Source organism: Chanodichthys erythropterus, chromosome 8, assembly GCF_024489055.1.
Source record: "Chanodichthys erythropterus isolate Z2021 chromosome 8, ASM2448905v1, whole genome shotgun sequence".
Classification (NCBI taxonomy): domain Eukaryota; kingdom Metazoa; phylum Chordata; class Actinopteri; order Cypriniformes; family Xenocyprididae; genus Chanodichthys; species Chanodichthys erythropterus.
This window is the reverse complement of record NC_090228.1, coordinates 4885435-4908296: the sequence shown is the minus strand read 5'-3', so window position 1 is coordinate 4908296 and position 22862 is coordinate 4885435. Positions and strand designations below refer to the sequence as shown.

The window sequence follows — 22862 nt, the reverse complement described above, 5'->3', positions numbered from 1 at the left end:
CTCCCATGTCACTTGTGACTGAGGTCTGGGTGAGTCACCCAACCACCCTTGAATAGTTTTCTCTATTTTACACATTAAAAGTGAGTCAAAGCGCCCTACCTCTTAAACACAGAGGACACGTCCATCCGCCCCCATTCAACCATTCAATTCACAGAAGCGCTTCAGGGCGAAATTACGCACAGGCGTCGCGCGCTGAGCACGCCATGCTCTCCATCGGGATCGGAGGAGAAAGACACGCCAAAACCACTGATCCCGATCCCGTCCTGTGATTATCTCCAGTCAGATGTACAGGCGGAAACATGCCTGCATTCCGCTGTCAGGGAAAGCGAAGAAAGTAAGGAGACGTACGGCTGATTTGTTTTTAATATTCCCATGTTCCACATGAGGGAGGTTAAGGTGAGTACATGCACTTTTGGGGACGCGCACGCACACCCAGCGCAACCAAATACTCAGCGGCTCAACTCACTTTCTATGATAAATTATGCAATCGTTGATTACTTTTCAAATTTTCAATTTATAGGGGTTGTCTGGTGAAATGATTAAGATGCATAATGTGATCATGTTCAGACTAGTTAGGCGTTTGGCATCTACTGGCTCTAATACTGTAACTATATTCAGACTTTTTCGTTGTAGATCGGAGAAAGCATTTGTGTATTAGTGTTGCTTTTTTCTGGGCTTGTGACGTGCTCAGGTGTTTTTGGAAGCCCTTTAACTGATGATGTGGCCACGTTGGAAACACTGGTAAGATCTGCAACTAAGTTTTTATTCATTCTTTTCTTGCGTTTTGTGTTTGTGAAACCTAAAAAATTTGTGCTAAAAAATGCCTTAACCAAGTTGGTTGATTTATGGTCACTCAGGCTGACCTGGAGGGTTTTTGAGCTGTTTTTCGTGTGGTTAGACCAGCTAAGATCAACAAACCATCTTAGGCTGATTTTTGCCATTTTTTCCAGCAGGGAAATCAATGACATTTCACATTTTTTTCTGCAGTAGTCAGGACTTTTTTTTTTTTTTTTGCCAATTGACCAATTTGTACCTTTTATTTAACCAACCAATTCTTGTTTTCCCAACTCATCAGAGTGAGAACATTCCCAGTGACTACAGAATTCCTATCGACTTCATCACCAAGGATGTGGTAAGTGTGATAAATGCTAATATTTCATAATACGGTTGACTGGGTTTGCTCTGTTATCGATATGGCTGCATCTACAGTGGACCAAAATCATATTTGGACTATTAAGCTGCACTTAATGCATGACATTAATTGCATTTATACATGATAAAATATCAAACCACATGGCAAACAAATGATGCAAAGCTTTTCTCTCAATGACCTTATGCCATTTTTGCATAGATATTTCATAATATTTTCATTATTTCAAACAATTTATCTCTTGCTTCATCATTTAAACCTAACAAACGTTTTATCTGGAAATGTCTTGCATGAATGCATTCATGTTTCCCTGTGGTGAAAATCAATTTTTAATGTTGTTTATGTGTCTATGTGGTGTTTTAATGTGCTTTAAGACAAACCTTGTGCAAATTCATAAGTCAACACCATTGCTGAGTATTTTGTCTTTAAAACTGCAGTGAGCTAAAGAGTTTAAAAAACGTGGTTTGAAATCGCCGGTGTTTAACCAATTACGTCAATGTGCCAGTGGGCTTTAGCATATCATTAACCATGAACACTCTGAAGCAAGGTTGTATAACATTAGCAACACATTATTAGATGTTTGATAACGTAGTCAAGCAAAAGGCTAATCATATTAATTACTGTTATGTATTATCAAAGACTATAGAATAACACAAGACGTGTCACTCGTATTGTTTTGAATGGGAGAAAGTCTATTTTTATTTATTTTTTTTTTTTTTTACAGTCTATGAACAAAGTGTAACGCGCAATATGGCTGAGTAAGTCCCGCCTTCTAAATAAGAGCCAATCGCCAACTGGTAAAGTCATCGCGTCACTTCAGCGGCCGTTAGAATCACCGGTTTCTGTAGAAACAGTCAGACGCGCGCCTCCGAAGAGACGCGCATTTAGGTCTGCGCATGCGCATTAGCTTGATCCAGCCTGAAAAATAGTTTTTTTTGTCATGATTCGAGCGTTTAGAAACACAATTTATGAGCCGGTTGTTGTTAGATTTCATTGGTGATTTAAAATATGAAATTTAATCGTAAGGTTGTAGAAAAGTTTTGAAGAGTTTGATGTTTCCCCATTCAAAGAGATTGCATGATGCCCAGGATGCCCGATAGGCGTTTAAAAGATGGCCGCCGAGTGAAATGACTAGGGAAAGAGACTTTGGTATTATACTGTTATGACGTTGAGTTTACCTCAGTAAGTTGACCGAGTGGATCTCTGAGCTTGTGCGAGTGAGTGGAGGCGGGGCTAATTAGCATATTCATAGATCTGCGTATTCTAAATGAAGCAAGGGTGTAGAGTTACATTCAAGCTATTTTAAGGCATGAAGATTTTTTTTTTTCACAGTAAAAAAAACCTTTGGTGATAAAAGATGAGTTTTAAGGGATAAGATTATTATTTACAGGGAGACTTGTATCTCGTGCAAGGCATTTAAGTGCGGCTTAAGTGTCCAAATTCATTTTGCGGCCATCAGCATTATGTATCAGTTAATGTGGTTTGCGATACACCTAAGCATTTTTCTTTTCTGATATTTAAGGGCGGCGCTTGCTGGCTATATGTGAACCTGTATAAAGTTGAAAGCAGTTTAAAAACATTGGCACTCAAGTTTGGCAACCTGTCCACCAATAAAGCGAACATCACAATATTTATAATAATGCTGGAGAATTTTCGTTTCAATCTGGATGGAGAGGAGCTGGTAATTTCCTCTTAATTTACATTTGCTTTATTTGAAATGTTGTCGTGGCTGTTGGCTCACCCTGGTTTGTTTGTCTTTACTAGGAGGTGACAATGCAAACATTCGAATGCCACTACAAGAGGGGAAAGTGGCCAACTAGACGTTACTTCAACCACATTAAAGAGGTTCTTGCAGCGGCTGGGTCCACGGGCGTCGAGTTTCGTCACTGCACACCTCCCCCTTGCCAGACTCCTGCAGCCCCTCCTTTCACACCAGGTGAATGCACTAAATATTGCGTGTTATGTATATGATGCGTGAGCAGGCCTAGATGCAATCTGCAGACGGTTTTGGAGGTAAATGGTTGTAATTCAGTGGAATGGATGCAATTCTGTGGAATGGATCCAAAGATAATAAAGCGAGGAGCAGCATATATGTACAATTTCCAGTTCTGCTGAAAACTGCTGATGATTTCATAGCATATTCCATCATGAGTTTGTTAAAACTTTAGCATGTGCATGCAAAATTTGAGCATATTTGTGCAAAACACACATTATAGCAGGTAAATCAGCAGTCTTGGTGTTTGTAAAGCAGGAGTGTGGCGCTAAAGCATGCAATGACATTCTTGAGAATTGTGTGAAAGCATTGCGGAGGGTCCAGCATGTCCATAGAGATATGATTTACTGAGTCTTGACAGGCCTCTACAAAGCCACAACATGTTTAGTCTTGTGATCTTTAAATACATAAATGTGAAAATTATATTCTTTAAATGTTCTCAATATTATGTTGAGTTTTAGTTGACAAAGTGCTAAACTATGAATTCTGTCCTTGTTGTGAGAAGATGAGCCTCTGAAAAATAACATTACAGTATTATGAATTATTTATGCATTATTTATTCATAGTCTGTGTTTCTTTTTGTGCATTGTTATGAAAAGACTGTATTCACAACGTGAATTCTGATTAGCACGTAATGCTTGTTATGTATGGTTAATCTCATATACACTGAAAAAAGTCACTTAACTGGATCATTATTGCAGTGATTATTATGTTTCCAGTATGTTATATGTTTGGCAACAGTTCTTTTAACCCTAAGATTTTCATTTCTTAACGGGGACCTATTATGCTCATTTTCACAAGATGTAATATAAGTCTCTGGTGTCTTCAGAATGTGTCTGTGAAGTTTCAGCTCAAAATACCCCACAGATCATTTATTATAGCTTGTTAAATTTGCTCCTATTTGGGTGTGAGCAAAAACACGCCGTTTTGTGTTTGTCCCTTTAAATGCAAATGAGCTGCTGCTCACGGCCCCCTTTCCAGAAGAGGGCGGAGCTTTACCAGCTCACGCTTCGGTTGCTCAACAACAACAAAGTTGGGGAATTTCACACAATGAGGATTGTCAGTAACGGTGTTCAGCCTTACATTGTTCAAACCGGAGTCGACACTGATGGAGAATATTTTTAGTTAAAACTTTTAGAATGTAACTGGATGTTTCTGAATGGTTAGTGGATAAATTGATGTAGTTGCTGTGGAGTTGATTCAACTCATCCACTAGCATGTGCCGTCATGTTAATCATTTGTGTTGAATTGATCCTCATTTGTGTTGAATTGACCCTCGTTTGTGAAGCAGTCTGGCATAAAATGACGGCATGGCAACAACACTCTATTACAACAACTCTTCCTCTTCTCTAAAGTAGCCCAACATGGCCTCACCCCCTTTGTTGCGTGTTCTTGGGGGCGGGGTTTATGTAAATTTTAGGGTTAGTGATGTCACTAATCCAGGAAGAAGCTTGTTGTAGTCCCTACCAGCCATTTGTTGTAGTCCTTAAACAGAGAATTCTTTAAAAGAAAATATCTCTCTTTGCATTGAACTTTGAGCATCATAATTTTGCAGATGTTGTTTATGCTCAAACAGCAACTAACTAAAGTTAAAAAAGTGAAACCATAATCAATCACCCCTTTAATATTAAAGGTTTACTCTTTTTACCTTTTTTTTTCATAGTGTGATTCTTCATGAATTGTGTTGAATCCAATTAGGATGACCCGAAACATAAAAATCATACACAAAATTCGAACATAATACAAGTTTAACTACCATTTTTCATCAGTAGTTTCATTGATGTCCCAACATATAGTAGAAAGCTTTCTCAGAAGAATGGAAGCTGCTAGGAAGGATAAACTCCTTAATGCCTTAATGCCAATGCTTTTGAAATTAAATGCTCGACAAACACAAATGGGTGTGGTGCTCAGATGTCCACATACTTCATGCTATATAGTGTAGTGTATACGCAAGAACTAAAAAGGGAATGTGCTTTTATGTTCTGGCAGGCCAAAGCAGACAGCCGCATGGCATGAACGGAGCGATTCATTTGCTCCTGGCGGTGCTCGTCATCCCCTGCATGGCGCTTCTGGTTCTCACTGTAACAATGGTAAGTTAGTACCCTTTTATTGTTTTTCCTTTCGTCACCACAGTGAGGAAGCCCTGAAGGCGTTCAATGAAATTTTTGCAATTTTTGCACTGACATGCTTCAAGAACACCTGTGTCTTTAACATCTCACTGAGGTCATCCATCAAAGTTTATATGCAAATCTCAATATCCAGGTATTCAGAAGAGGAGGCTATTGTGCACAAAGAAGGCATGAAGTTGTTCTCAGTTTGCCTGAGCCTCACGACAGAGCTGAAGAAAGCAGCACCGAGTCCCACGACAGAGCCGAAGAAAGCGGCACCGAGCCCCACAGCGGAGCTGCGCGAGGGGATTCTGGTTCCAGCAGTCAACAGGACAGGTAGGCGTCTGTTAGTTGCATCAAGTCTTTGTCTGTTTACCAGTTAGTAAACAAGACCTAACAAAGCTCATTTTTCCATCACCATGTGGCATCCTCACAGGGCGTGGCTGGATTCTTTAGGGTGTGCAGACACAGAGGTTTAATCAAAAATGCATGAGGGAAACCAGCGGAAATTACAGTATTTTGTGGTTGAAATCTCCGGATTTATGAAGCGGACAATGAAGGGAATATTTTGGCGGTGACAGGAGGGATGCATCAGATGTATCAATGCTCACCACAAAAAACATTATGCTGATGCAAATCGCAACTTGTGTCTGGCTTAACCAATCAACGAGTGTCCGGGATGCCATCCTAAAAGCGGCCATGGGAAAACCTTTATGATTTCATCCGGCAGGAAGTATGGTTCTTTGAAGAGCACTTTGGCTGGTCGGCCGCAATGCCCGCGGCAGCTCGTTGGCTTTGAGGAACGCCACTGGTCCTGCAGGCCTCTGCACGGAGGATAAATGGCTTTTTTGTGCCAGCGCCCCATTGCATGAGGATGGTGGTTTATGTTGCACCAGAAAACATCTCTGGAACAGAGCATGGGCTTGTCTAGAAACACTTTTGAATTAAAGCGTGGACAACGATGATAAGAATTTTGGCGTTTTACTACTCATTTATTGGCTGATACTGATGGAGGGGATCTTGAAGCTCTTGATGTGTGTCTGTGAACATTGGACAACATCCGGTTCTTCTGTAGAGGGAGGAATCAGACATCAGACACTTTGGCTTTAACTCTGTTTGTCTCACACAAACACACTCCAGCTCGAAGAATCACACGTCTCTGTCGCTCTTGAGAGGGTCTGTAAGCCAGGTCATCGGTCCGTTTGCGTTGTATTTACTAGCTTGGCCGTGTACACACGCTCACACACTCCGGCACCGCAACAAGAGCTGATTGTTTTCATGACAATATGGGGAAACCCAGAGAGCATGAGAAAAGAGCTCATATGATAAAGATGTAATATCAACATGAATCATGTCCCATAATTCAATCTCACTTGCTATAGAATCTCTCGCTCATTCTCTTCCGGTGTCTGTTTTTCTGCTCACTTGTAGCTAAATAAGATTTACGCCGTGAGATTAAGGCCAACTGAGTAGATTAGAATAGATTTTTTTTGTTTTAGAATAGAATTATAGTTTGTTTTTAAAGGGATAGTTTACCTAAAATTGAAAATCATTTACTGATAATGTATGACGACAGAACACAAAAGGAGATTTTTTGACAAATGTTCATGCTGCTTCTTTACATACAAGAAAAGCCCGAAAAGTGTTTGAACACTTAAGATGCACCTAATGTATGAATTTCTGTACATTATATAACAAAATATCAAACCAAGTTAGCTTTATTTTAAAAGAAATAAAACACAAACATACTAAGTTTCTGTCTGATGGACATGTTCATTGTTACTGTTATGGTGCTAAGACACTTTTGTGAACTGACTTCAAACAACACTAGTTAGTTAAAAGACATTAGTGCAAAAAATGCACTCTAAAAAATGCTGGGTTAAAAACAACCCAAGTTGGGTTGAAAATGGACAAACCCAGCGGTTGGGTTAAATGTTTGCCCAACCTGCTGGGTAGTTTTATTTAAACCAACTATTATTTAAAAATTGCTATATGGCTAGCTTAAAATGAACCCAAAATAGTTGGGAAATTAAAAACCAGATGCAATTAGAGACAACAATAATAGACAAAAGGTGAATGTTTATTAATAAGCTTTAATATTGTATTAATATAAAATTAATAGTTTAATAGTATTAATATAAATGTATTAATAAGCAATTTAATAAATGTTTATTGTTTAATAATTATTCATTGAACATTAATAAATGTTCATATCCAACATACTTTGGGTTAATTTTAATTAAGCAATACAGTAATTTTTAAACAATAGTTGAGTTAAATAAAACTACCCAGCAGGTTGGGCAAACATTTAACCCTACCGCTGGGTTAAAACAACCCAATTGCTGGGTTTGTCCATTTTCAACCCAACTTGGGTTGTTTTTAACCCAGCATTTTTTAGAGTGTAGGATTGTTTTTTTGCACTTTGTTTGTTGATGCCACTTGGTTTGATATGTTATATCTAACACAATTAAATTCATACATAATATGCAACTTAATGGTCCAAATACTTTTTCTTAAGGGATTTTAATGTGCAAATGTCTGCCTTCGTTCCAAACCTTTGTTCATCTTCAGAACACAAATTAAGATATTTTCGATGAAATCTTTGAGCTTTCTGGCCTCCGATAGACTGCAACGTTATTACCAATTACAAGGCCCAGAAAGGTAGTAAAGTCATCTTTAAAATAGTCCATGTGACTACATTGATTCAACCTTAATGTTGTGAAGTGACGAGAATACTTTTTGTTGCCAAAAAAATAAAAATAACGACTTTAATCAATGCGTAATACTGAGCCGGTGTTCTGATGTAGAACCCGGAAGCGCTGCACTGTGTTTACTACATCAACAGCATAGGAGACTGACATAAAAGAGAAGAAATTGTTGAATAAAGTAGTAATTAAAATTTTAAAAGTATTCTCGTCGCTTCGTAATATTAAGGTTAAACCACTGCAGTCACATGGACTATTTTAATGATATCTTTACTACCTTTCTGGGCCTTGAAATCGGTTATGACATTGCTGTGTATAGGGAGGTCAGAAACCTCTCAGATTTCATCAAAAATATCTTAATTTGTGTTCTGAAGATAAACGAAGGTCTTACGGGTTTGGAACGACATGAGGGTGAGTAATTAATGAAAAAAAAAATCATTTTTGGGTGAACTAGCCTTTAAATGGGCTATATGTAGAATTCAGAAACCCTTGCTATTAGTGACACTGGTGGTCGTTAAGTGAACTGCAGACAGCAACTTATTGCTTGTGCACCAGCTCTCTAATTCACCGGCATCATGTCGACAGATGAGGTAGTTTAAATTACACTGTTATGATAGTTTGATTATACAGTATATTTAAGACTATAGACTGTATAGATCTAGCTATATGAGACTATAGTTTAAAATAAATCCTTTTTCTTGGCATGACACATTGACATTACAGTACAGAATGACTCTTGTGTTGAAGAATGGAAGAGAGGCTTTCGTGCATAATGTGTAAACATCACATCCTTTTGATTTTTCCCACCAAAAATGTCCTTCACATAAAAACATATAGACAACCTAGGAAGTCGGGGAAGGTCTCGTTTTTACGCTTTGTTACAAGCTGGCAATAAAAAGCTATTAATACATAAAAATGCTTACATATGGCCCCTTTAAATTTCGGTTTATTCTGCACAAAGCTCCCATTTGGCTCCAGAATATTGTCCATGAGTCATGTGGACTACATTTAGAGAGGTTTTTTTGCTGTTTTTGGATCTTGAAAGGCCATTGTTACAAAATAAGAGCAGCATGAACATTCTTCAGAACATCTCATTTTGTGCTCCACTAAACAAAGAAAGTCTGAAACAACGTGAGGGTGCATAAATGACAGTTTTCATTTTTAGATAAACTATTTCTTTCAAAATATAACCTATAACAACCCCTTTTATGCTATTTTCGAAGAGTTTTTGTGTCACTGACAATCGAGTCCTGAAAATCCCCCATTGACTCATTGTGCATCACTCTGTCATCCTTCCAGAGCAGAATCAGGTACTGGCAGTGGAAATCTCAAGCTCCTCTCCATGTAACTTTCTCTTTGTCTCCATCAATGCGTGCGCTGTCAACTGTTGTCATAAAGCATGACTGCCAACTCATAACCGCACGAGGTCGGTAATGTCAGCCTGGCTATCATCAACCGCAGAGCAAATGCAACAAAGGGCCCTCTCATGCAGACAGAAACGCCGCTCTTTATGGTCTATAGTGAGTGTCGTCCATCAAACTTCAGTCAAAGCCCACTCTTGACTCGCCGACTCAGCTTCCGACACACACACAGATACATTCACACACTGAACGGCCCCCAGTGTCATTAACATCAAGTCTTGACTCATAAAGCAGGTCTGAGTGTGCAATGATTTACAAAACAAGCCCTCGAATCATATGAATATCACAGAGGATTCTCCGTGGCACGAAAGCAAAGGATGATTAATGGTTTACGCGCATTTTAAATACAGTTTGTGTGTTTTTTGTTCTCTATTGATTAGTAATAATCAAAACTATGTAAATATAGATGTTGTATATAACACATGTTTATTTTTAATTGTATGGTTTAAGTAGAAAACAGGTAGATTTTTATTCTTTATTTAAAGAGTAACAATTTTTTATTTTTTATATATTTTATATATTCTTGCATATACATATAACAGTGTTTTAAAATTGAATGATAATATTCTTGCAAGTTATATTGTGTGGATTGTCTCATATTATATTGGTTATGATTTCAGGTCAGTATTTTTTTATATAATTACACTTATACAGTTATGCAATACCTGTAAACTTGTCATGGGGCATTAAAATAAAATGGAGACTGAGTAAATGAGTACATTTTCTGTCATCAAACCCAGAACTGACTTCTACAAAAATATTTTGAGTTGCTTTTAAAAAAGACTGAGAGGTCTGGAATGAATTCTTTGAGAAGGTGATGCTGGTTGTCTTTAAAATGACAAACGATACTCCTGGGAACAGGCACTAACCTGAACTTAGTGAAACAAAACAATGGTCTTACGGGTGGTTTTAAGTGTCTTTGGTCAGTCCTAGACCACAGCTTGCTCTTTGTAAAGCATGCTATTTTTAAAACAGCAAATTAGCCCATCCCAATCTGATCATGTTACACGAGAAAGGAAATCTGGCTTTAGTAGCTCTGATTGTAGTTCTGGAGATGAATATACCCCTGATCATAACTGCCACTGTAGCTCTGTTGGTGTTGCAACACATGAGGGCTATTGTACATTTGACTGTTGTCCTGTTTGTAAAATTCAGGATTGTCATAATTGTCATCAGCATATCTATTGTGAGGATAGTTGCCACTGTCCATTTGAGGGTTATTATAGGTTTGAATTTCAAACTGGTGATTTTCTGCGCTGTATTGCTGGTGTTCAGTATTCGCTGCAGGATTCTCCTCCATGGCGTTCAGCAGATTGGGATCCCGTTCCCTCGCCTTGCGGCCGATGCATTTGTAGATTTGGATGCCAAAGATAAACTGAAGAATCTGAGCATTAAGAGACAAAACGATCCAAATGCATTAGATTTATGCATGCGTTTTTATATTAAAATACTAAGACTTTACACATTTTTGTAACACGTTAGTTAACTAAATAAGTTAACATGAACTAACATTGAAAAATACTTCTGAAGAATTGATTAACTAAATACTGTAGCAAATGTATCAATCAGCTTGTGCCATGCAGTAATGATGTGATTGCATGTAATTGTAATGCATTAATGCATTAAAGGTACAATATGTAAAATTTTTTGCAGTAAAATATCCAAAAACCACTAGGCTAGTGTTATATATTTTGTCCAGCTGATTACTAACAATATCTGTAATGTTTTCAACTACTTGTAAATCATGAGAAAATTCCCATTCTAAACAGTGACACGGGGCAGTGCAGTCGCCTGTCAATGACGTCAGTTACCTTTGTTACCGCCTTTACTGACGTAGAAACCACATGACAACAGTGCCGTGGACAAATGCGGAAGTAGAGTCTAGCGTCCAGCAAACCACTAGCTTGCTTCAAGCAGTTCCTTATTTACTTCTTGCACGTTTTATGGTGGATTGTGTTAATTATTTATGGAACATAATTACTGTTTACCATCTGCCGCTGGTTCTGTCGACAAGCACAGCTCCCGTAAACTCATGACCGGAAAAGCGGAAGCGGCGCCAGCGGCTGTGTCATAATAAAAGTCCCGCTGCTCGTGAGGCGTGTGTTGATCAATCGTTCATTCCTCGTTCAGCTCCCGCAACACTCGGTCCTGCTCTGCTTCATACTACAGTAACGTTAATAATCGCATCCACGAACATGAGTTCTTCCAGACTCCAATCCCTATTCTTTTGCACCGTCCGTTGAGATGGAGACCACGTGTCCCAAGTTTCCGCTCTAAAACTTGGCGTCATCAAACTACGCCTTTGTTTTGAATAGGGTTCTAGCGAAAAATATCACAAATTGTACCTTTAACTAACATTAACTAATGGGACCTTACGGTAAAGTATGGAAGCTTGTTTCCACCACAGAATAAAAAAGGATAATTTTTATCTCACAATTACAAAAGGTATAAAGTCAGAATTGTGAGATAAAGGCGCAATTCACAATTCTGACTTTTTTCTTGTGAGTTTATATCTCGCAATTGTGACTTTATATCACAATTCTGATTTTATAACTCGCATTTTTGAGTATATATCACAATTCTGACTTTATAATATGCAATTGTGTTTATTTCTTGCAATTGTGACTTTATACAAAGTCCCTTTAAGACAAGTCATTTCATTTCACTCGGCGGCCATGTTTGAAACGCCTCTCGGGCATCCTGGGCATCATGCAATCTCTTTGAATGGGGAAACATCAAATTCTCCAAAACTGTTCGCCAACCTTACGATTAAATTTCATATTTGAAATTACCAATGAAATCTATCAACAACCGGCTCATAAATTTAGTTTCTAAACGCTCGAATCATGACAAAAAAACTGTATTTTTCAGACTGGATCAAGCTAATGCGCATGCGCAGACCTTTCGTCGGAGACTCGCGTCTGATTGTTTCTATAGAAACCGGTGATTCTAACGGCCGCTGAAGTGACGCGAAGACTTCGGCGATTGGCTCTTATTAAAAGGCGGGACTTATTCCGCCATATTGCGCGTTATACTTTCTCACAGAGCCGTTGAAAAACAGAGTTCCGACACTCCCATAGACCTCCATAGGAACTTATGCGGAATGCGGAAGTAACGCGTGTCGTGGAGCGGACGATAGTTCCAAACACTGATAGTTCCAGCGCTGAACCCCATTCATTTTCAGCGATTCTGAAGATCGCTCGCTGGTAAGTTGATTAAATTACTGCATTTTTGACATTTGAACACATTACCTGACCTCTCATGAATCTAGTCAATAGTTGTATTTTATGTAACCAGCTTTAGTTAATGTTTATTGTAAGTTAATAACGTTAGTCAGACTCTAATTGCAGCTAACTTAAGTGACCAACACATCACTAACTTTAGCTACCATAACCTGACGTCAGTTGGGCTACATTTACCTTTACGTTTAAAAGTTCGTTGTCAAACAAACGTTTATCTTCAGTTATTAGATTTGTTGTTAATGTTAGCAACACGGCATGTTAGCTGCCAGTTCATTAAAGTACCAGAGAATAACACAGTAAGTAGGTTGCATACACTTATTTAGTGGTGGCCAGTATATTAGGAACACCTTTACAATCTAATGTAATTCAATGCAAAAGCTCTACCATGAATTCTACTTTAATGAAGTTTATAATCAGCCAGAAATGTGTAAAATCAGTACTGAGGTCATAGTTAAAGCTGATGTTTCACTACATTGTGTTCAGATGGGTTTCTTATCTACTTACATGAGGTGGCCAGATTATTAAACACATCTGAATAGAAAGCAACAAGTGCAAAAACACCAACACAAACCATGACCTCAATGCTAAATCATCATTACATTTACACCTCTATTTTCCCTTATTTGCATAATTTCTTGGATGATCAAAATATTCACCCAGCTTCTTCCATAATGTTATTGTGTGGAAGAATAAAAATTTGAATAACAATAGGGGTTTGTATATAGATATGTTTTTTTTTTTCTCTCATTTAATTTTAGCTGTACTGGATTACAGAGCTAAAATAACAGAAATCATGACAAATGTCCAATTAGTTATGGACCGAAATGTAGATGTGTTCTCTCACTTCTGTAATGTCAACCTCATGAAAATGTTTTGGAAATGTGTATTTAATCTGTCCTTCAATGTATTAACCTTAACACTGTTTCCTCTTTCTTCACAACTCCCAGTTCTGTCCAGCAGCAGGTCTGACTCGACTCCAGACCCGGTCTCCTCTGGGGACTGACACAGGCCCTGTTTCCACCTGGAGTTAAGATGCATTTTGGATGATTGGATCACAAGTGGACAAGTGAGACGCATACACGTTTACACTTGGTGTTTTAATCCATCTCTTTTGTCCTCTTTCAACCACGATTTCTTCAAGGGGGTGGGTAAATCTATGGGTTTTTATAGATCTTTCAATCTAATAGACAAAATAAGCTTGAGCAGTTTACATATGAACACACCCAGAGATGACAGGAAAACATACAGAGAGCATCAGTGTTTGTTTCTGCTCTGACAGCCGCAAGACCAGCTGAACGCAGTGAGTGTTAGAAATCAGGAATGGTGAGAGAACATTGTGCTTGGTACATTTTTCATCTTCAAACCAAACTTGGGTCTTTAGCCAACAAAGTTTAAATCCAATCTAGCTAGCGTGCTTCCCATAATGTTTACACATTAGGTCAGTAGGCGGAGAGTAGATGGTCTTGAGTGGCGGTTCGAACACATTCGACCACATGAGCGTTTACAATATGAAAGCAGTCCAGTCAAATGCATTTTCAAAAACCTCTGGAAGTGGTTGAAAGTGGACAAACTCAAACCCATTTAGACCCCATTGTATTTAGTGTCATTCACTTCAGATTAGAACACATCTTAACACCAGGTGGAAACAGGCCCACAGTCTGCTTCTGGCAGTGGAATGCTCTCACCCAAAAAGTAACTATAGCATTACTTATAGTGTGGAGTTTGAATGCTTTTGTTATCAATGTATATATAAGCATTTGACTGATTCTCGATTCACCACCAGGTCTCCAGATCATCATACGGCTGCCCTGGAAGAATGTAATGGCTATTGTGAACACTTGTATTTCTTTTCTGGCCTGCTTTCTGCCATCTTTTTCTCCCTGTAGGAAGTCGAATGAGTTTCTTTGAAGACAGAACATTCAAGGAAAATTTACCTACCCTCTCTCTGGATATAATATATAATTAAATGTTTTGTTGAATGCAATTGGTTGCCTTGTATATTTTTCACTGTTGACCAAACTTCTTTCTTGACTTAAACTGAGCAGCTTCATTCATTGATATTAAGTTGTTGTGCATGTTTATGTGAATGTATCTTAACATAACGCAACATTAGGATGTTAGTAATATTTATGACCATAGAAGCATGAGAAAAATATATACAGTACATGCTCTAAATGTATACCTTATGGGAGCAGCCCCCTTTAACACTCACAAAAAAATAATTCAATTCAAAAGGCTTTATTTGCATGAAAATAAATAAATAAATAAATATATCATATCAATTAAAAATTATTCAATTCAAAGGGGCTTTATTTGCATGGATATATATATATATTTGCATGTAAATAAAGCCCCTTTGAATTGAATTAATTTTTAATTGAGATATATATATATATATATATATATTATATATATATATATATATATATATATAATATATATATATATATATATAAATTTTACATACTACATACATATGTTTGTATGTATTTGTGTGTGTTCTGATGAATGGTTTAGCCTATGTTTAGGGAAGGTCATGATGAAGGGGTACATTAGCCATACTGAAATGAATCCAGTTAACAGAAAGGTTAACGTTATGGATCGTATTTAGGAACATTGTTAATTCATTAACTCCGTAACCATCTCTCCAGTAGCCTACATTTTAACAGACCACACTGTTGAAGATAATGCCGTCTCTCTTTAACTCTCCAGATACAATACACTACTGTAAGTGTAGTCAACGTAGTAATCTGTTTTATTCAATATTTAATCAGTATTATGCGTTAATATTTACCGAAAAATTGCTGCAAATACAGTAGTTGCTGTGAATGTGTTTTACGTTATGGGAGCAGCCCCTCTTCCCTCCAAAATTAAATACAAATACTGATTAATGCTGTTTCCGCCAAAGCGATATGTATGTAATGTAAGTGTCAGCGTAATAATCAATGTATATTATGCGTCCATGTTTACGGATAATTGCTGCAATTATAGCTACAGCTGTCTGTCTCCCTTAAAACCATTCAAACTGGTTGACGGCGCGCATGTTTTTGGAACTATTGAGAGCTACACGAACCACGTGACAGCGTGGCGGCGAGATCAAAGAGTGTCGCAACTCTCATATTTAACGGCTCTGCTTTCTCCCATTCAAAACAATACGAGTGACACGTCTTGTGTTATTCTATAGTCTTTGCTTTATATCACAATTCTGACTTTATATCTCACAATTGCAAGGAAAAAAGTCAGAATTGCAAGATAAAAAGTCGTAATTACCTTTTTTATTTTATATTCAATGGCAAAAACAAGCTTCCAATAGTAAAATGATACCAAAATACTATTTTTAATAAATTCCAGGTTAAATATAATTAAAGGTCAGTCACTAAAAGTGCATTGCATTATGCACTTACCAGGGGGATAAAGTAAAACTGTTATTTTATTTTATTTTAGTGGTACAAGTCCAAGATGCCTAACTTGTACTTAACACAGAATACTTCTTTAATTGGTATTAAATTGGCAAAATACTATTTAACTATTTTAATTGGTCTCTCTTTACCTGAATCAAAAGAAGGCCAGCCTCCATCCCAAGTATAACGATTATATTCGTCTTTAGCCAGTCCACTAGAACCGTCTCACAGCCCTAGCACCAAAAAAACTTTGAGTGTGCAAATTAAATCGACAGGGAAAAGATTAAGTAAAGGTTGGGATGATGGAAAAAGGCAACATGCGTTACCCTTTTATAGATGTCTAAACCACTTCCAAAGCTGTGTGTTCCAGACAGAATTACAGGGCAGGTACCATTGAAACAGGAGCAAGGGTAGATGTCAGTCCCCCCCAGGGACGCAATAACTGTGTTATTCCTCCATTCATCTGAGGTCAGTCTACCACAGCAATTTGCCTACAGCAAAAAAAAAAAAAAAAAACACACCTTTCTATAGCTGATTGTCAGATAAGACTGTTGCATTCATGATCAGTGAAGGAGTAAATAATGCACGTACAGAAGTCTGCACGCTGTCTAGAAGTTTCCAGAACGTTTGGGTTTTATTTCCTCCATACTGTCTAATGATCTCGTCCACATTATCCCACAGAAATGTCTCAATCTGGTGACATTCAAAATATGCATTAGACGACTTGTTTAATATATCAACCAGTATAGATTCTTAGAGAATGTCTCAAGTGAATTTGAAGTCAGCTGTGTTTTTGCTTTCTGTATTAATAAAGACTTGCCTTCCCCCTTTGTATAAATAGCACAAAGGTGATGAAAATCTGACCCAGTATGATGACGATTAAGAAGCACAGATACTGATAAAAACAGAAAAGAAGGAAATGTTAACAGCAGCTTTTATAAAAGTTCTCTGTGCACTGTGTGTATGTAATGCTTACAAATATGATGAAACATCTGCTCTCAAAATAGACACCAGCACAACCCAGCAAGGACACACCAACCACAACAAGGCCGATGAAAAAGAGCCCCCCGGCCACCACCTTTATGTCCTGTCCTGAGAGACCACATGTTTCATTAACACGCCAACATCAGATTGAAGGACAAATGTTTCATCTAAATTGGCTATGGCAAAGTAGTGTAGACACCTTTTTTTTTTTCAATGAGAGACAACGTAGAAAACATCATGTCTTAAAACATTATTATAGGTGCTATGGTGCAATTGTGTAAGATATAACTCGTATTTTGAGGTGAAACATAATGATAGACTACCACGAACAAGAAAACTTACCAGTGCTGAGAACACTCACAAAGCTGTCTTTATCAAACAAAATCCAAGCAGAACACGCAAAAATGCTGATGCCAAGAATCTGTCAAGATTATTTCATTTGTTACTTGTTTGTACATGTAGCCATGCATGAATTAAGATGTTTATCTGATGGGAGCAGAAGTCTATCTTTATAAACTGCTGGCAGAAAACGAGCACATCATATGTCAATGTCCACTGTATGATTTATATATCTGATTGCAGTCCAGGAAGCTCTTTGTAACTAAAAACATAAAATGTTTCTAAAATCCTTGCCAATTACGTACTTATCTATGGTTCATATATTTGATTGCAATCCAGGAAGCTCTTTGTAACATAAAAGGTCTCTAAAATCCTTGCCAATATCATCATATATTATCTTACCACAAAGAAGGAATTGACAAGCATTAGAAAGAATTTCAGGATCTGAAGTTTGTCGTCTGCTTTCATGTTGCCTTTAACAAATTGCCACAGCTACACATGAAACCTAAAAGAGGTCATACAAACACAAATATAAGTTACAAAAAGATCATATTCCTTAAAGAAGAGAAAGCGCTGATTGACACATCAAAACTAGCTGTATTTTTAATAAATGCCACAGGATTTCACTTTCAAAGGTTTTGAATTACCTGTATTGCTAAACCAGTTTTCCTTGTTACTTGTCCAATTTGGTGTGGTAAAAGTCTAAACTGTCTGAAGCTTTTATATTATACATCCGTTTTTCTTCTGCGGTTCAAGTATGTGCATTTCATATGCCATCACATAATGGTTTCCTGGAGATCCTTAATGCATCTCAGGCTTAAAGTTCACTTCCTCATAACAACGCAAATGATTAACTTTAACAATCACTTGTGTTGTGCTTTACACCCGCATGTGTCTGGTGTTTTAATTAGGGGTTTTGACAGAGTTCAGAATGTGAAAAATGATCGTCTTGTCTATTTCCTTTCACTATGATTGTGCAATGGTTTGTTTAGGTTTTTGTTGTTTCACCAGCTTCATAAAAAAATGACCAATTGAACAATGGCTTTGGACATTTTTGGGAAATATACAATGGTAGTTTAGTCATGTATCCTGATTATAATAAAATAATATTTGAATACCATGTAAATATCATCAGAATGCTAATCATTTATACAAATCAAAGTAGCATCTGATATCATCACGGTATCATTGTACCACTACAATACTTTTGTGTACGTGCCATCGTCATCGTCCCCATCAATATTTCCATCGGCGCCCACTGTGGCCTTGAAACAATTTGCCTTTTCACCAAGAACTGATTGTAACCTCAAAAGTAGTATGGCAAGCCATTTTAACCTTTAATCCTTAAACGTACTAGTATCTATTTTCATGCTACTAGTACTTCTTTTTTAGTACTTATTATTAAATACTTATTCATTAGATACTAGTGCTTATTATTAAATACTTATTAATTAGATACCAGTACCTATTACATTGGTACTAGTACTTATTTATTAGATATTAGTACTTATTATTAAATGCTAGTATTTATTTATTATTATATACTAGTACTTATTATTAAATGCTAGTATTTATTTATTATTAGATACTAGTACTTATTACTGAATGCTAGTACTTATTCATTAGATAATAGTACTTATTAAATACTACTTATTCATTAGATACTAGTAATATATTGGTACTAGCACTTATTCATTATACTAGTACTTATTATTAAATACTAGTATTTATTTATTATTAGATAGTACTTATTATTAAATACTTATTCATTAGATACTAGTAATATATTGGTACTAGCACTTATTCATTATACTAGTACTTATTATTAAATACTAGTATTTATTTATTATTAGATAGTACTTATTATTAAATACTTATTCATTAGATAATAGTACCTATTACATTGGTACTAGTACTTATTTATTAGATATTAGTACTTATTATTAAATGCTAGTATTTGTTTATTATTAGATACTAGTACTTATTATTAAATACTACTTATTCTAGTACTTATTTATTAGATACTAGTACTTATTACTAAATGCTAGAACTTATTCATTAGATACTAGTACTTATTGTTAAATACTACTTATTCTAGTACTTATTCATTAGATAATAGTACCTATTACATTGGTACTAGTACTTATTTATTAGATACTAGTACTTATTACTAAATGCTTATTCATTAGATACTAGTAATAAATTGGTACTAGCACTTATTCATTAGATACTAGTTCTTATTATTAAATACTAATACTTATTCATTAGATACTATTTTGATAGTGACTAGTAACTATTCTATTGTTGCTAGTAATGAATTTCAATTTTTTGCCATTGATTTCTATGGGAATCTGTCATTCAGATATTAACTTTTCAGTTTTGACTAGTATGTATTCCCAATGTGACTAGTACATGTTTTTTTAATTACTAGTAGTTGTTCATTAGGTAGTAGCCTACTTTTTTAAGATACTAGTATGCAGGCCTCGAGACTCTCTTTCGAACAACTGATGTGACAACTTTAGCACATTTATCAGCTAAACATTCATTCAATGTTTCCCATTAATGATCCTGTGCCGCCGCCACCGTTTCATAATGAACTGAAAATTTAAAACATACTATGTTGTATTTTGCCAACGAAATAAAATCAAAACCGTGACCATGGCTTTGTGCTTTTATAAAACAGCAAAAGACAGCGATTAAGTATACAGCCTGTCTGTGCTGCATGTTTTAAAGGTGCCCTAGAACCAGTTTTTACAAGATGTAATATAAGTCTAAGGTGTCCCCTGAATGTGTCTGTGAAGTTTCAGCTCAAAATACCCCATATATTTTTTTTAATTAATCATCATCATTAATCAGCATCATTAACTATGCACCATTTCAGGCTGCGGCCCCTTTAAATTGTGTGCTCCCTGCCCCCCCTGAGCTCTTGACTATAATACAGTGCATTTACAAAGTTCACACAGCTAATATAACCCTCAAATGGATCTTTACAAGATGTTCGTCATGTATGCTGCATGTATGCTTCGAATTATGTGAGTATAGTATTTATTTGGATGTTTACATTTGATTCTGAATGAGTTTGAGGCTATGCTCCATGGCTAAAGCTAACATTACACACTGTTGGAGAGATTTATAAAGAATGAAGTTGTGTTTATGAATTATACAGACTGCAAGTGTTTAAAAATGAAAATAACAACGGCTCTTGTCTCTTTGAATACAGTAAGAAATGATGGTAACTTTAACCACATTTAACAGTACATTAGCAACATGCTAACGAAACATTTAGAAAGACAATTTACAAATATCACTAAAAATATCATGATATCATGGATCATGTCAGTTATTATTGCTCCATATGCCATTTTTCACTATTGTTCTTGTTTGCTTACCTAGTCTGATGATTCAGCTGTGCACAGATCCAGACGTTAATACTGGCTGCCCTTGTGTAATGCCTTTAACATGAGCTGGCATATGCAAATATTGGGGTCATACACATTAATGATCCCGACTGTTACGTAACAGTCGGTGTCATGTTGAGATTCGCCTGTTCTTCAGAGGTCTTTTAAACAAATGAGATTTACATAAGAAGGAGGAAACAATGGAGTTTGAGACTCACTGTATGTCATTTCCATGTACTGAACTCTTGCTATTCAACTATGCCAAGGTAAATTCAATTTTTCATTCTAGGGCACCTTTAAATAGAAGTGCGCACATGTATGCACGCAGTCAGCTGGTGATCTGGTGATCAAAATAAAAGCTCAAGGATTTATCTTTTAAAAAGTAATTAGTACAAAAGTATTGTAATTTCCCTGTACTGTTGTGTAAAGTAAGTAACTAATAAAAATTGTCATTTTAAGTGCATTTGTTACAATATATGGAAATTACTGTCATGAATAATTATTATATTATTATTTTATTGTAATAATTGTTTTGCATCCTAAAACACAATGTAGACTGAGACTTTATATCGCAACTAAAAAGATGTTTGAACCCTCTTTAATGTCCAGGTACATGCTTTTTCTTTGTTCAATGTGCACACTGTACATGGGCTTAAGCTCTTAGTTTTGAGTTCTCAAAGTGCATCAGATTGATGCATTTAACCTTAAATTGTAGGTTGTGCGTGTGTGTGTGTGTGTGTGTGTGCACTTGGATAGGATAAATGCAGAGCACAAATTCCATACTTGCCCACACTCACTTTCGCTTTCACTTACTTAGTAGATAATGAATAAGTACTATTTCCTAATGGAATAGATATTAGTGTCTAAAAATAAGTAGGCTACTAGTAGCATGAAAATAGATACTATTATGTGTTAAGGATTAAATGTTAAAACAGCGTGCCACATTTTATAAACCTATAGCTTGCGCCATCTGCTGGATAAATACGATAGATAATGGCTGGATAATAAATGCTCCTAGTCGATTACTATTGCCTGTAGTTGAGCTTGATAGGTCATCGGCTATTCAGGTCTCTCTGTTTTCATTTCCGGCTCAGGTAGCAGTTGAACGAATGTGTTTCGTTGTAGTTGTACTCGAGCCCCGCTGGATTTAAACACGCACCAGCAGAGATGTCTACCGCTCTCGAGAGTTACATTAACCGTATCCTTTTAATGCATTTCATGATAAGCACCGTGACGGAGTTGCAAATCAATGAATGGTGGCATTTTGCCGTTTCAATGACAGTGTTTATGTTTCAATGGACGCGCGAGCATTTCATCATCGCATTTTAGTGTGCATTTACTACATATTAGTATAACAATGTATATGCATGCGTATTAGTGTAGTGTGTATTGGAGATATGTGATATATGAGCTTGATTTTTCCCTAACTGACCTATTTCAAGGGACGGTTGCCATCGTCACATCAGATGGCAGGATGATTGTGGTGAGTGTTTCTCATGTTCCTAAGTAAACATTGTTTTTGCATGCTTCAATAAAGCAGCCTATACTGACCTGTATTGTCCTGTCCTTAGGGGACGCTAAAGGGCTTCGACCAGACAATCAACCTCATCCTGGATGAAAGCCACGAGCGGGTGTTCAGCTCTTCCCAGGGAGTAGAGCAGGTGGTTCTGGGACTGTATATTGTCAGAGGCGATAATGTGTATGTATTTAAGCCCCTAGAAGTTCTGCTATTTGTTTACATTGTGCAAATCAGCTGCAGACTTTATTGGATTTCTGAGAGCACAAAAGGCACAGACTTGTGTGTTTTATTTGTTTAAGGGCTGTAATTGGTGAAATCGATGAAGAAACAGATTCAGCGCTGGATCTTGGAAACATACGAGCAGAACCGCTCAACTCTGTGGTGCACTGATGCCTCCCAAACAAGGACAGAATGATCCACATTTAGATGAACTTCCCTGTCTCTTACCTTAGGAAATCTGCAGGCATTGAAAAGCAGCAATATTATTTGCTATTTTTAATCTTTAAGAAAATAGACTGAATGCATATCCTTTTTTTACCTGTGTTGAAATAAAAAAAAAAAAATGTGGAAATTATTTGATTTAAATATTTATTTTAATTTTG

General features: G+C 36.7%; 3 protein-coding genes across 3 annotated transcripts; 2 read left to right on the top strand and 1 right to left on the bottom strand.

The window, feature by feature from the left end:
• Window positions 1-372: 372 nt before the first annotated feature.
• Window positions 373-7086, top strand: kitlgb (kit ligand b). Its single transcript, XM_067391881.1, has 8 exons — window positions 373-396; window positions 634-741; window positions 1076-1132; window positions 2673-2831; window positions 2915-3086; window positions 5133-5233; window positions 5406-5587; window positions 5688-7086. The coding sequence occupies exons 1-8, from the start codon at window positions 373-375 to the stop codon at window positions 5728-5730; spliced, it is 846 nt and encodes a 281-aa protein (XP_067247982.1). The 3' UTR covers window positions 5731-7086.
• Window positions 7087-8341: 1255 nt separating this feature from the next.
• On the bottom strand, window positions 8342-18127 carry si:ch73-139j3.4 (CD82 antigen). The gene is made up of 9 exons (XM_067390889.1): window positions 17991-18127; window positions 17746-17848; window positions 17347-17425; window positions 16997-17112; window positions 16841-16915; window positions 16612-16713; window positions 16347-16511; window positions 16170-16253; window positions 8342-10761 (listed from the first exon to the last, which is right to left on the bottom strand). The coding sequence occupies exons 2-9, from the start codon at window positions 17809-17811 to the stop codon at window positions 10405-10407; spliced, it is 1044 nt and encodes a 347-aa protein (XP_067246990.1). The 5' UTR covers window positions 17812-17848; window positions 17991-18127; the 3' UTR covers window positions 8342-10404.
• Window positions 18128-21806: 3679 nt separating this feature from the next.
• lsm8 (LSM8 homolog, U6 small nuclear RNA associated) lies at window positions 21807-22813 on the top strand. The gene is made up of 4 exons (XM_067390888.1): window positions 21807-21939; window positions 22184-22224; window positions 22313-22440; window positions 22560-22813. Exons 1-4 carry the CDS (start codon window positions 21909-21911, stop codon window positions 22648-22650), a joined length of 291 nt encoding a protein of 96 aa, XP_067246989.1. The 5' UTR covers window positions 21807-21908; the 3' UTR covers window positions 22651-22813.
• The last annotated feature ends 49 nt before the right edge of the window (window positions 22814-22862 follow it).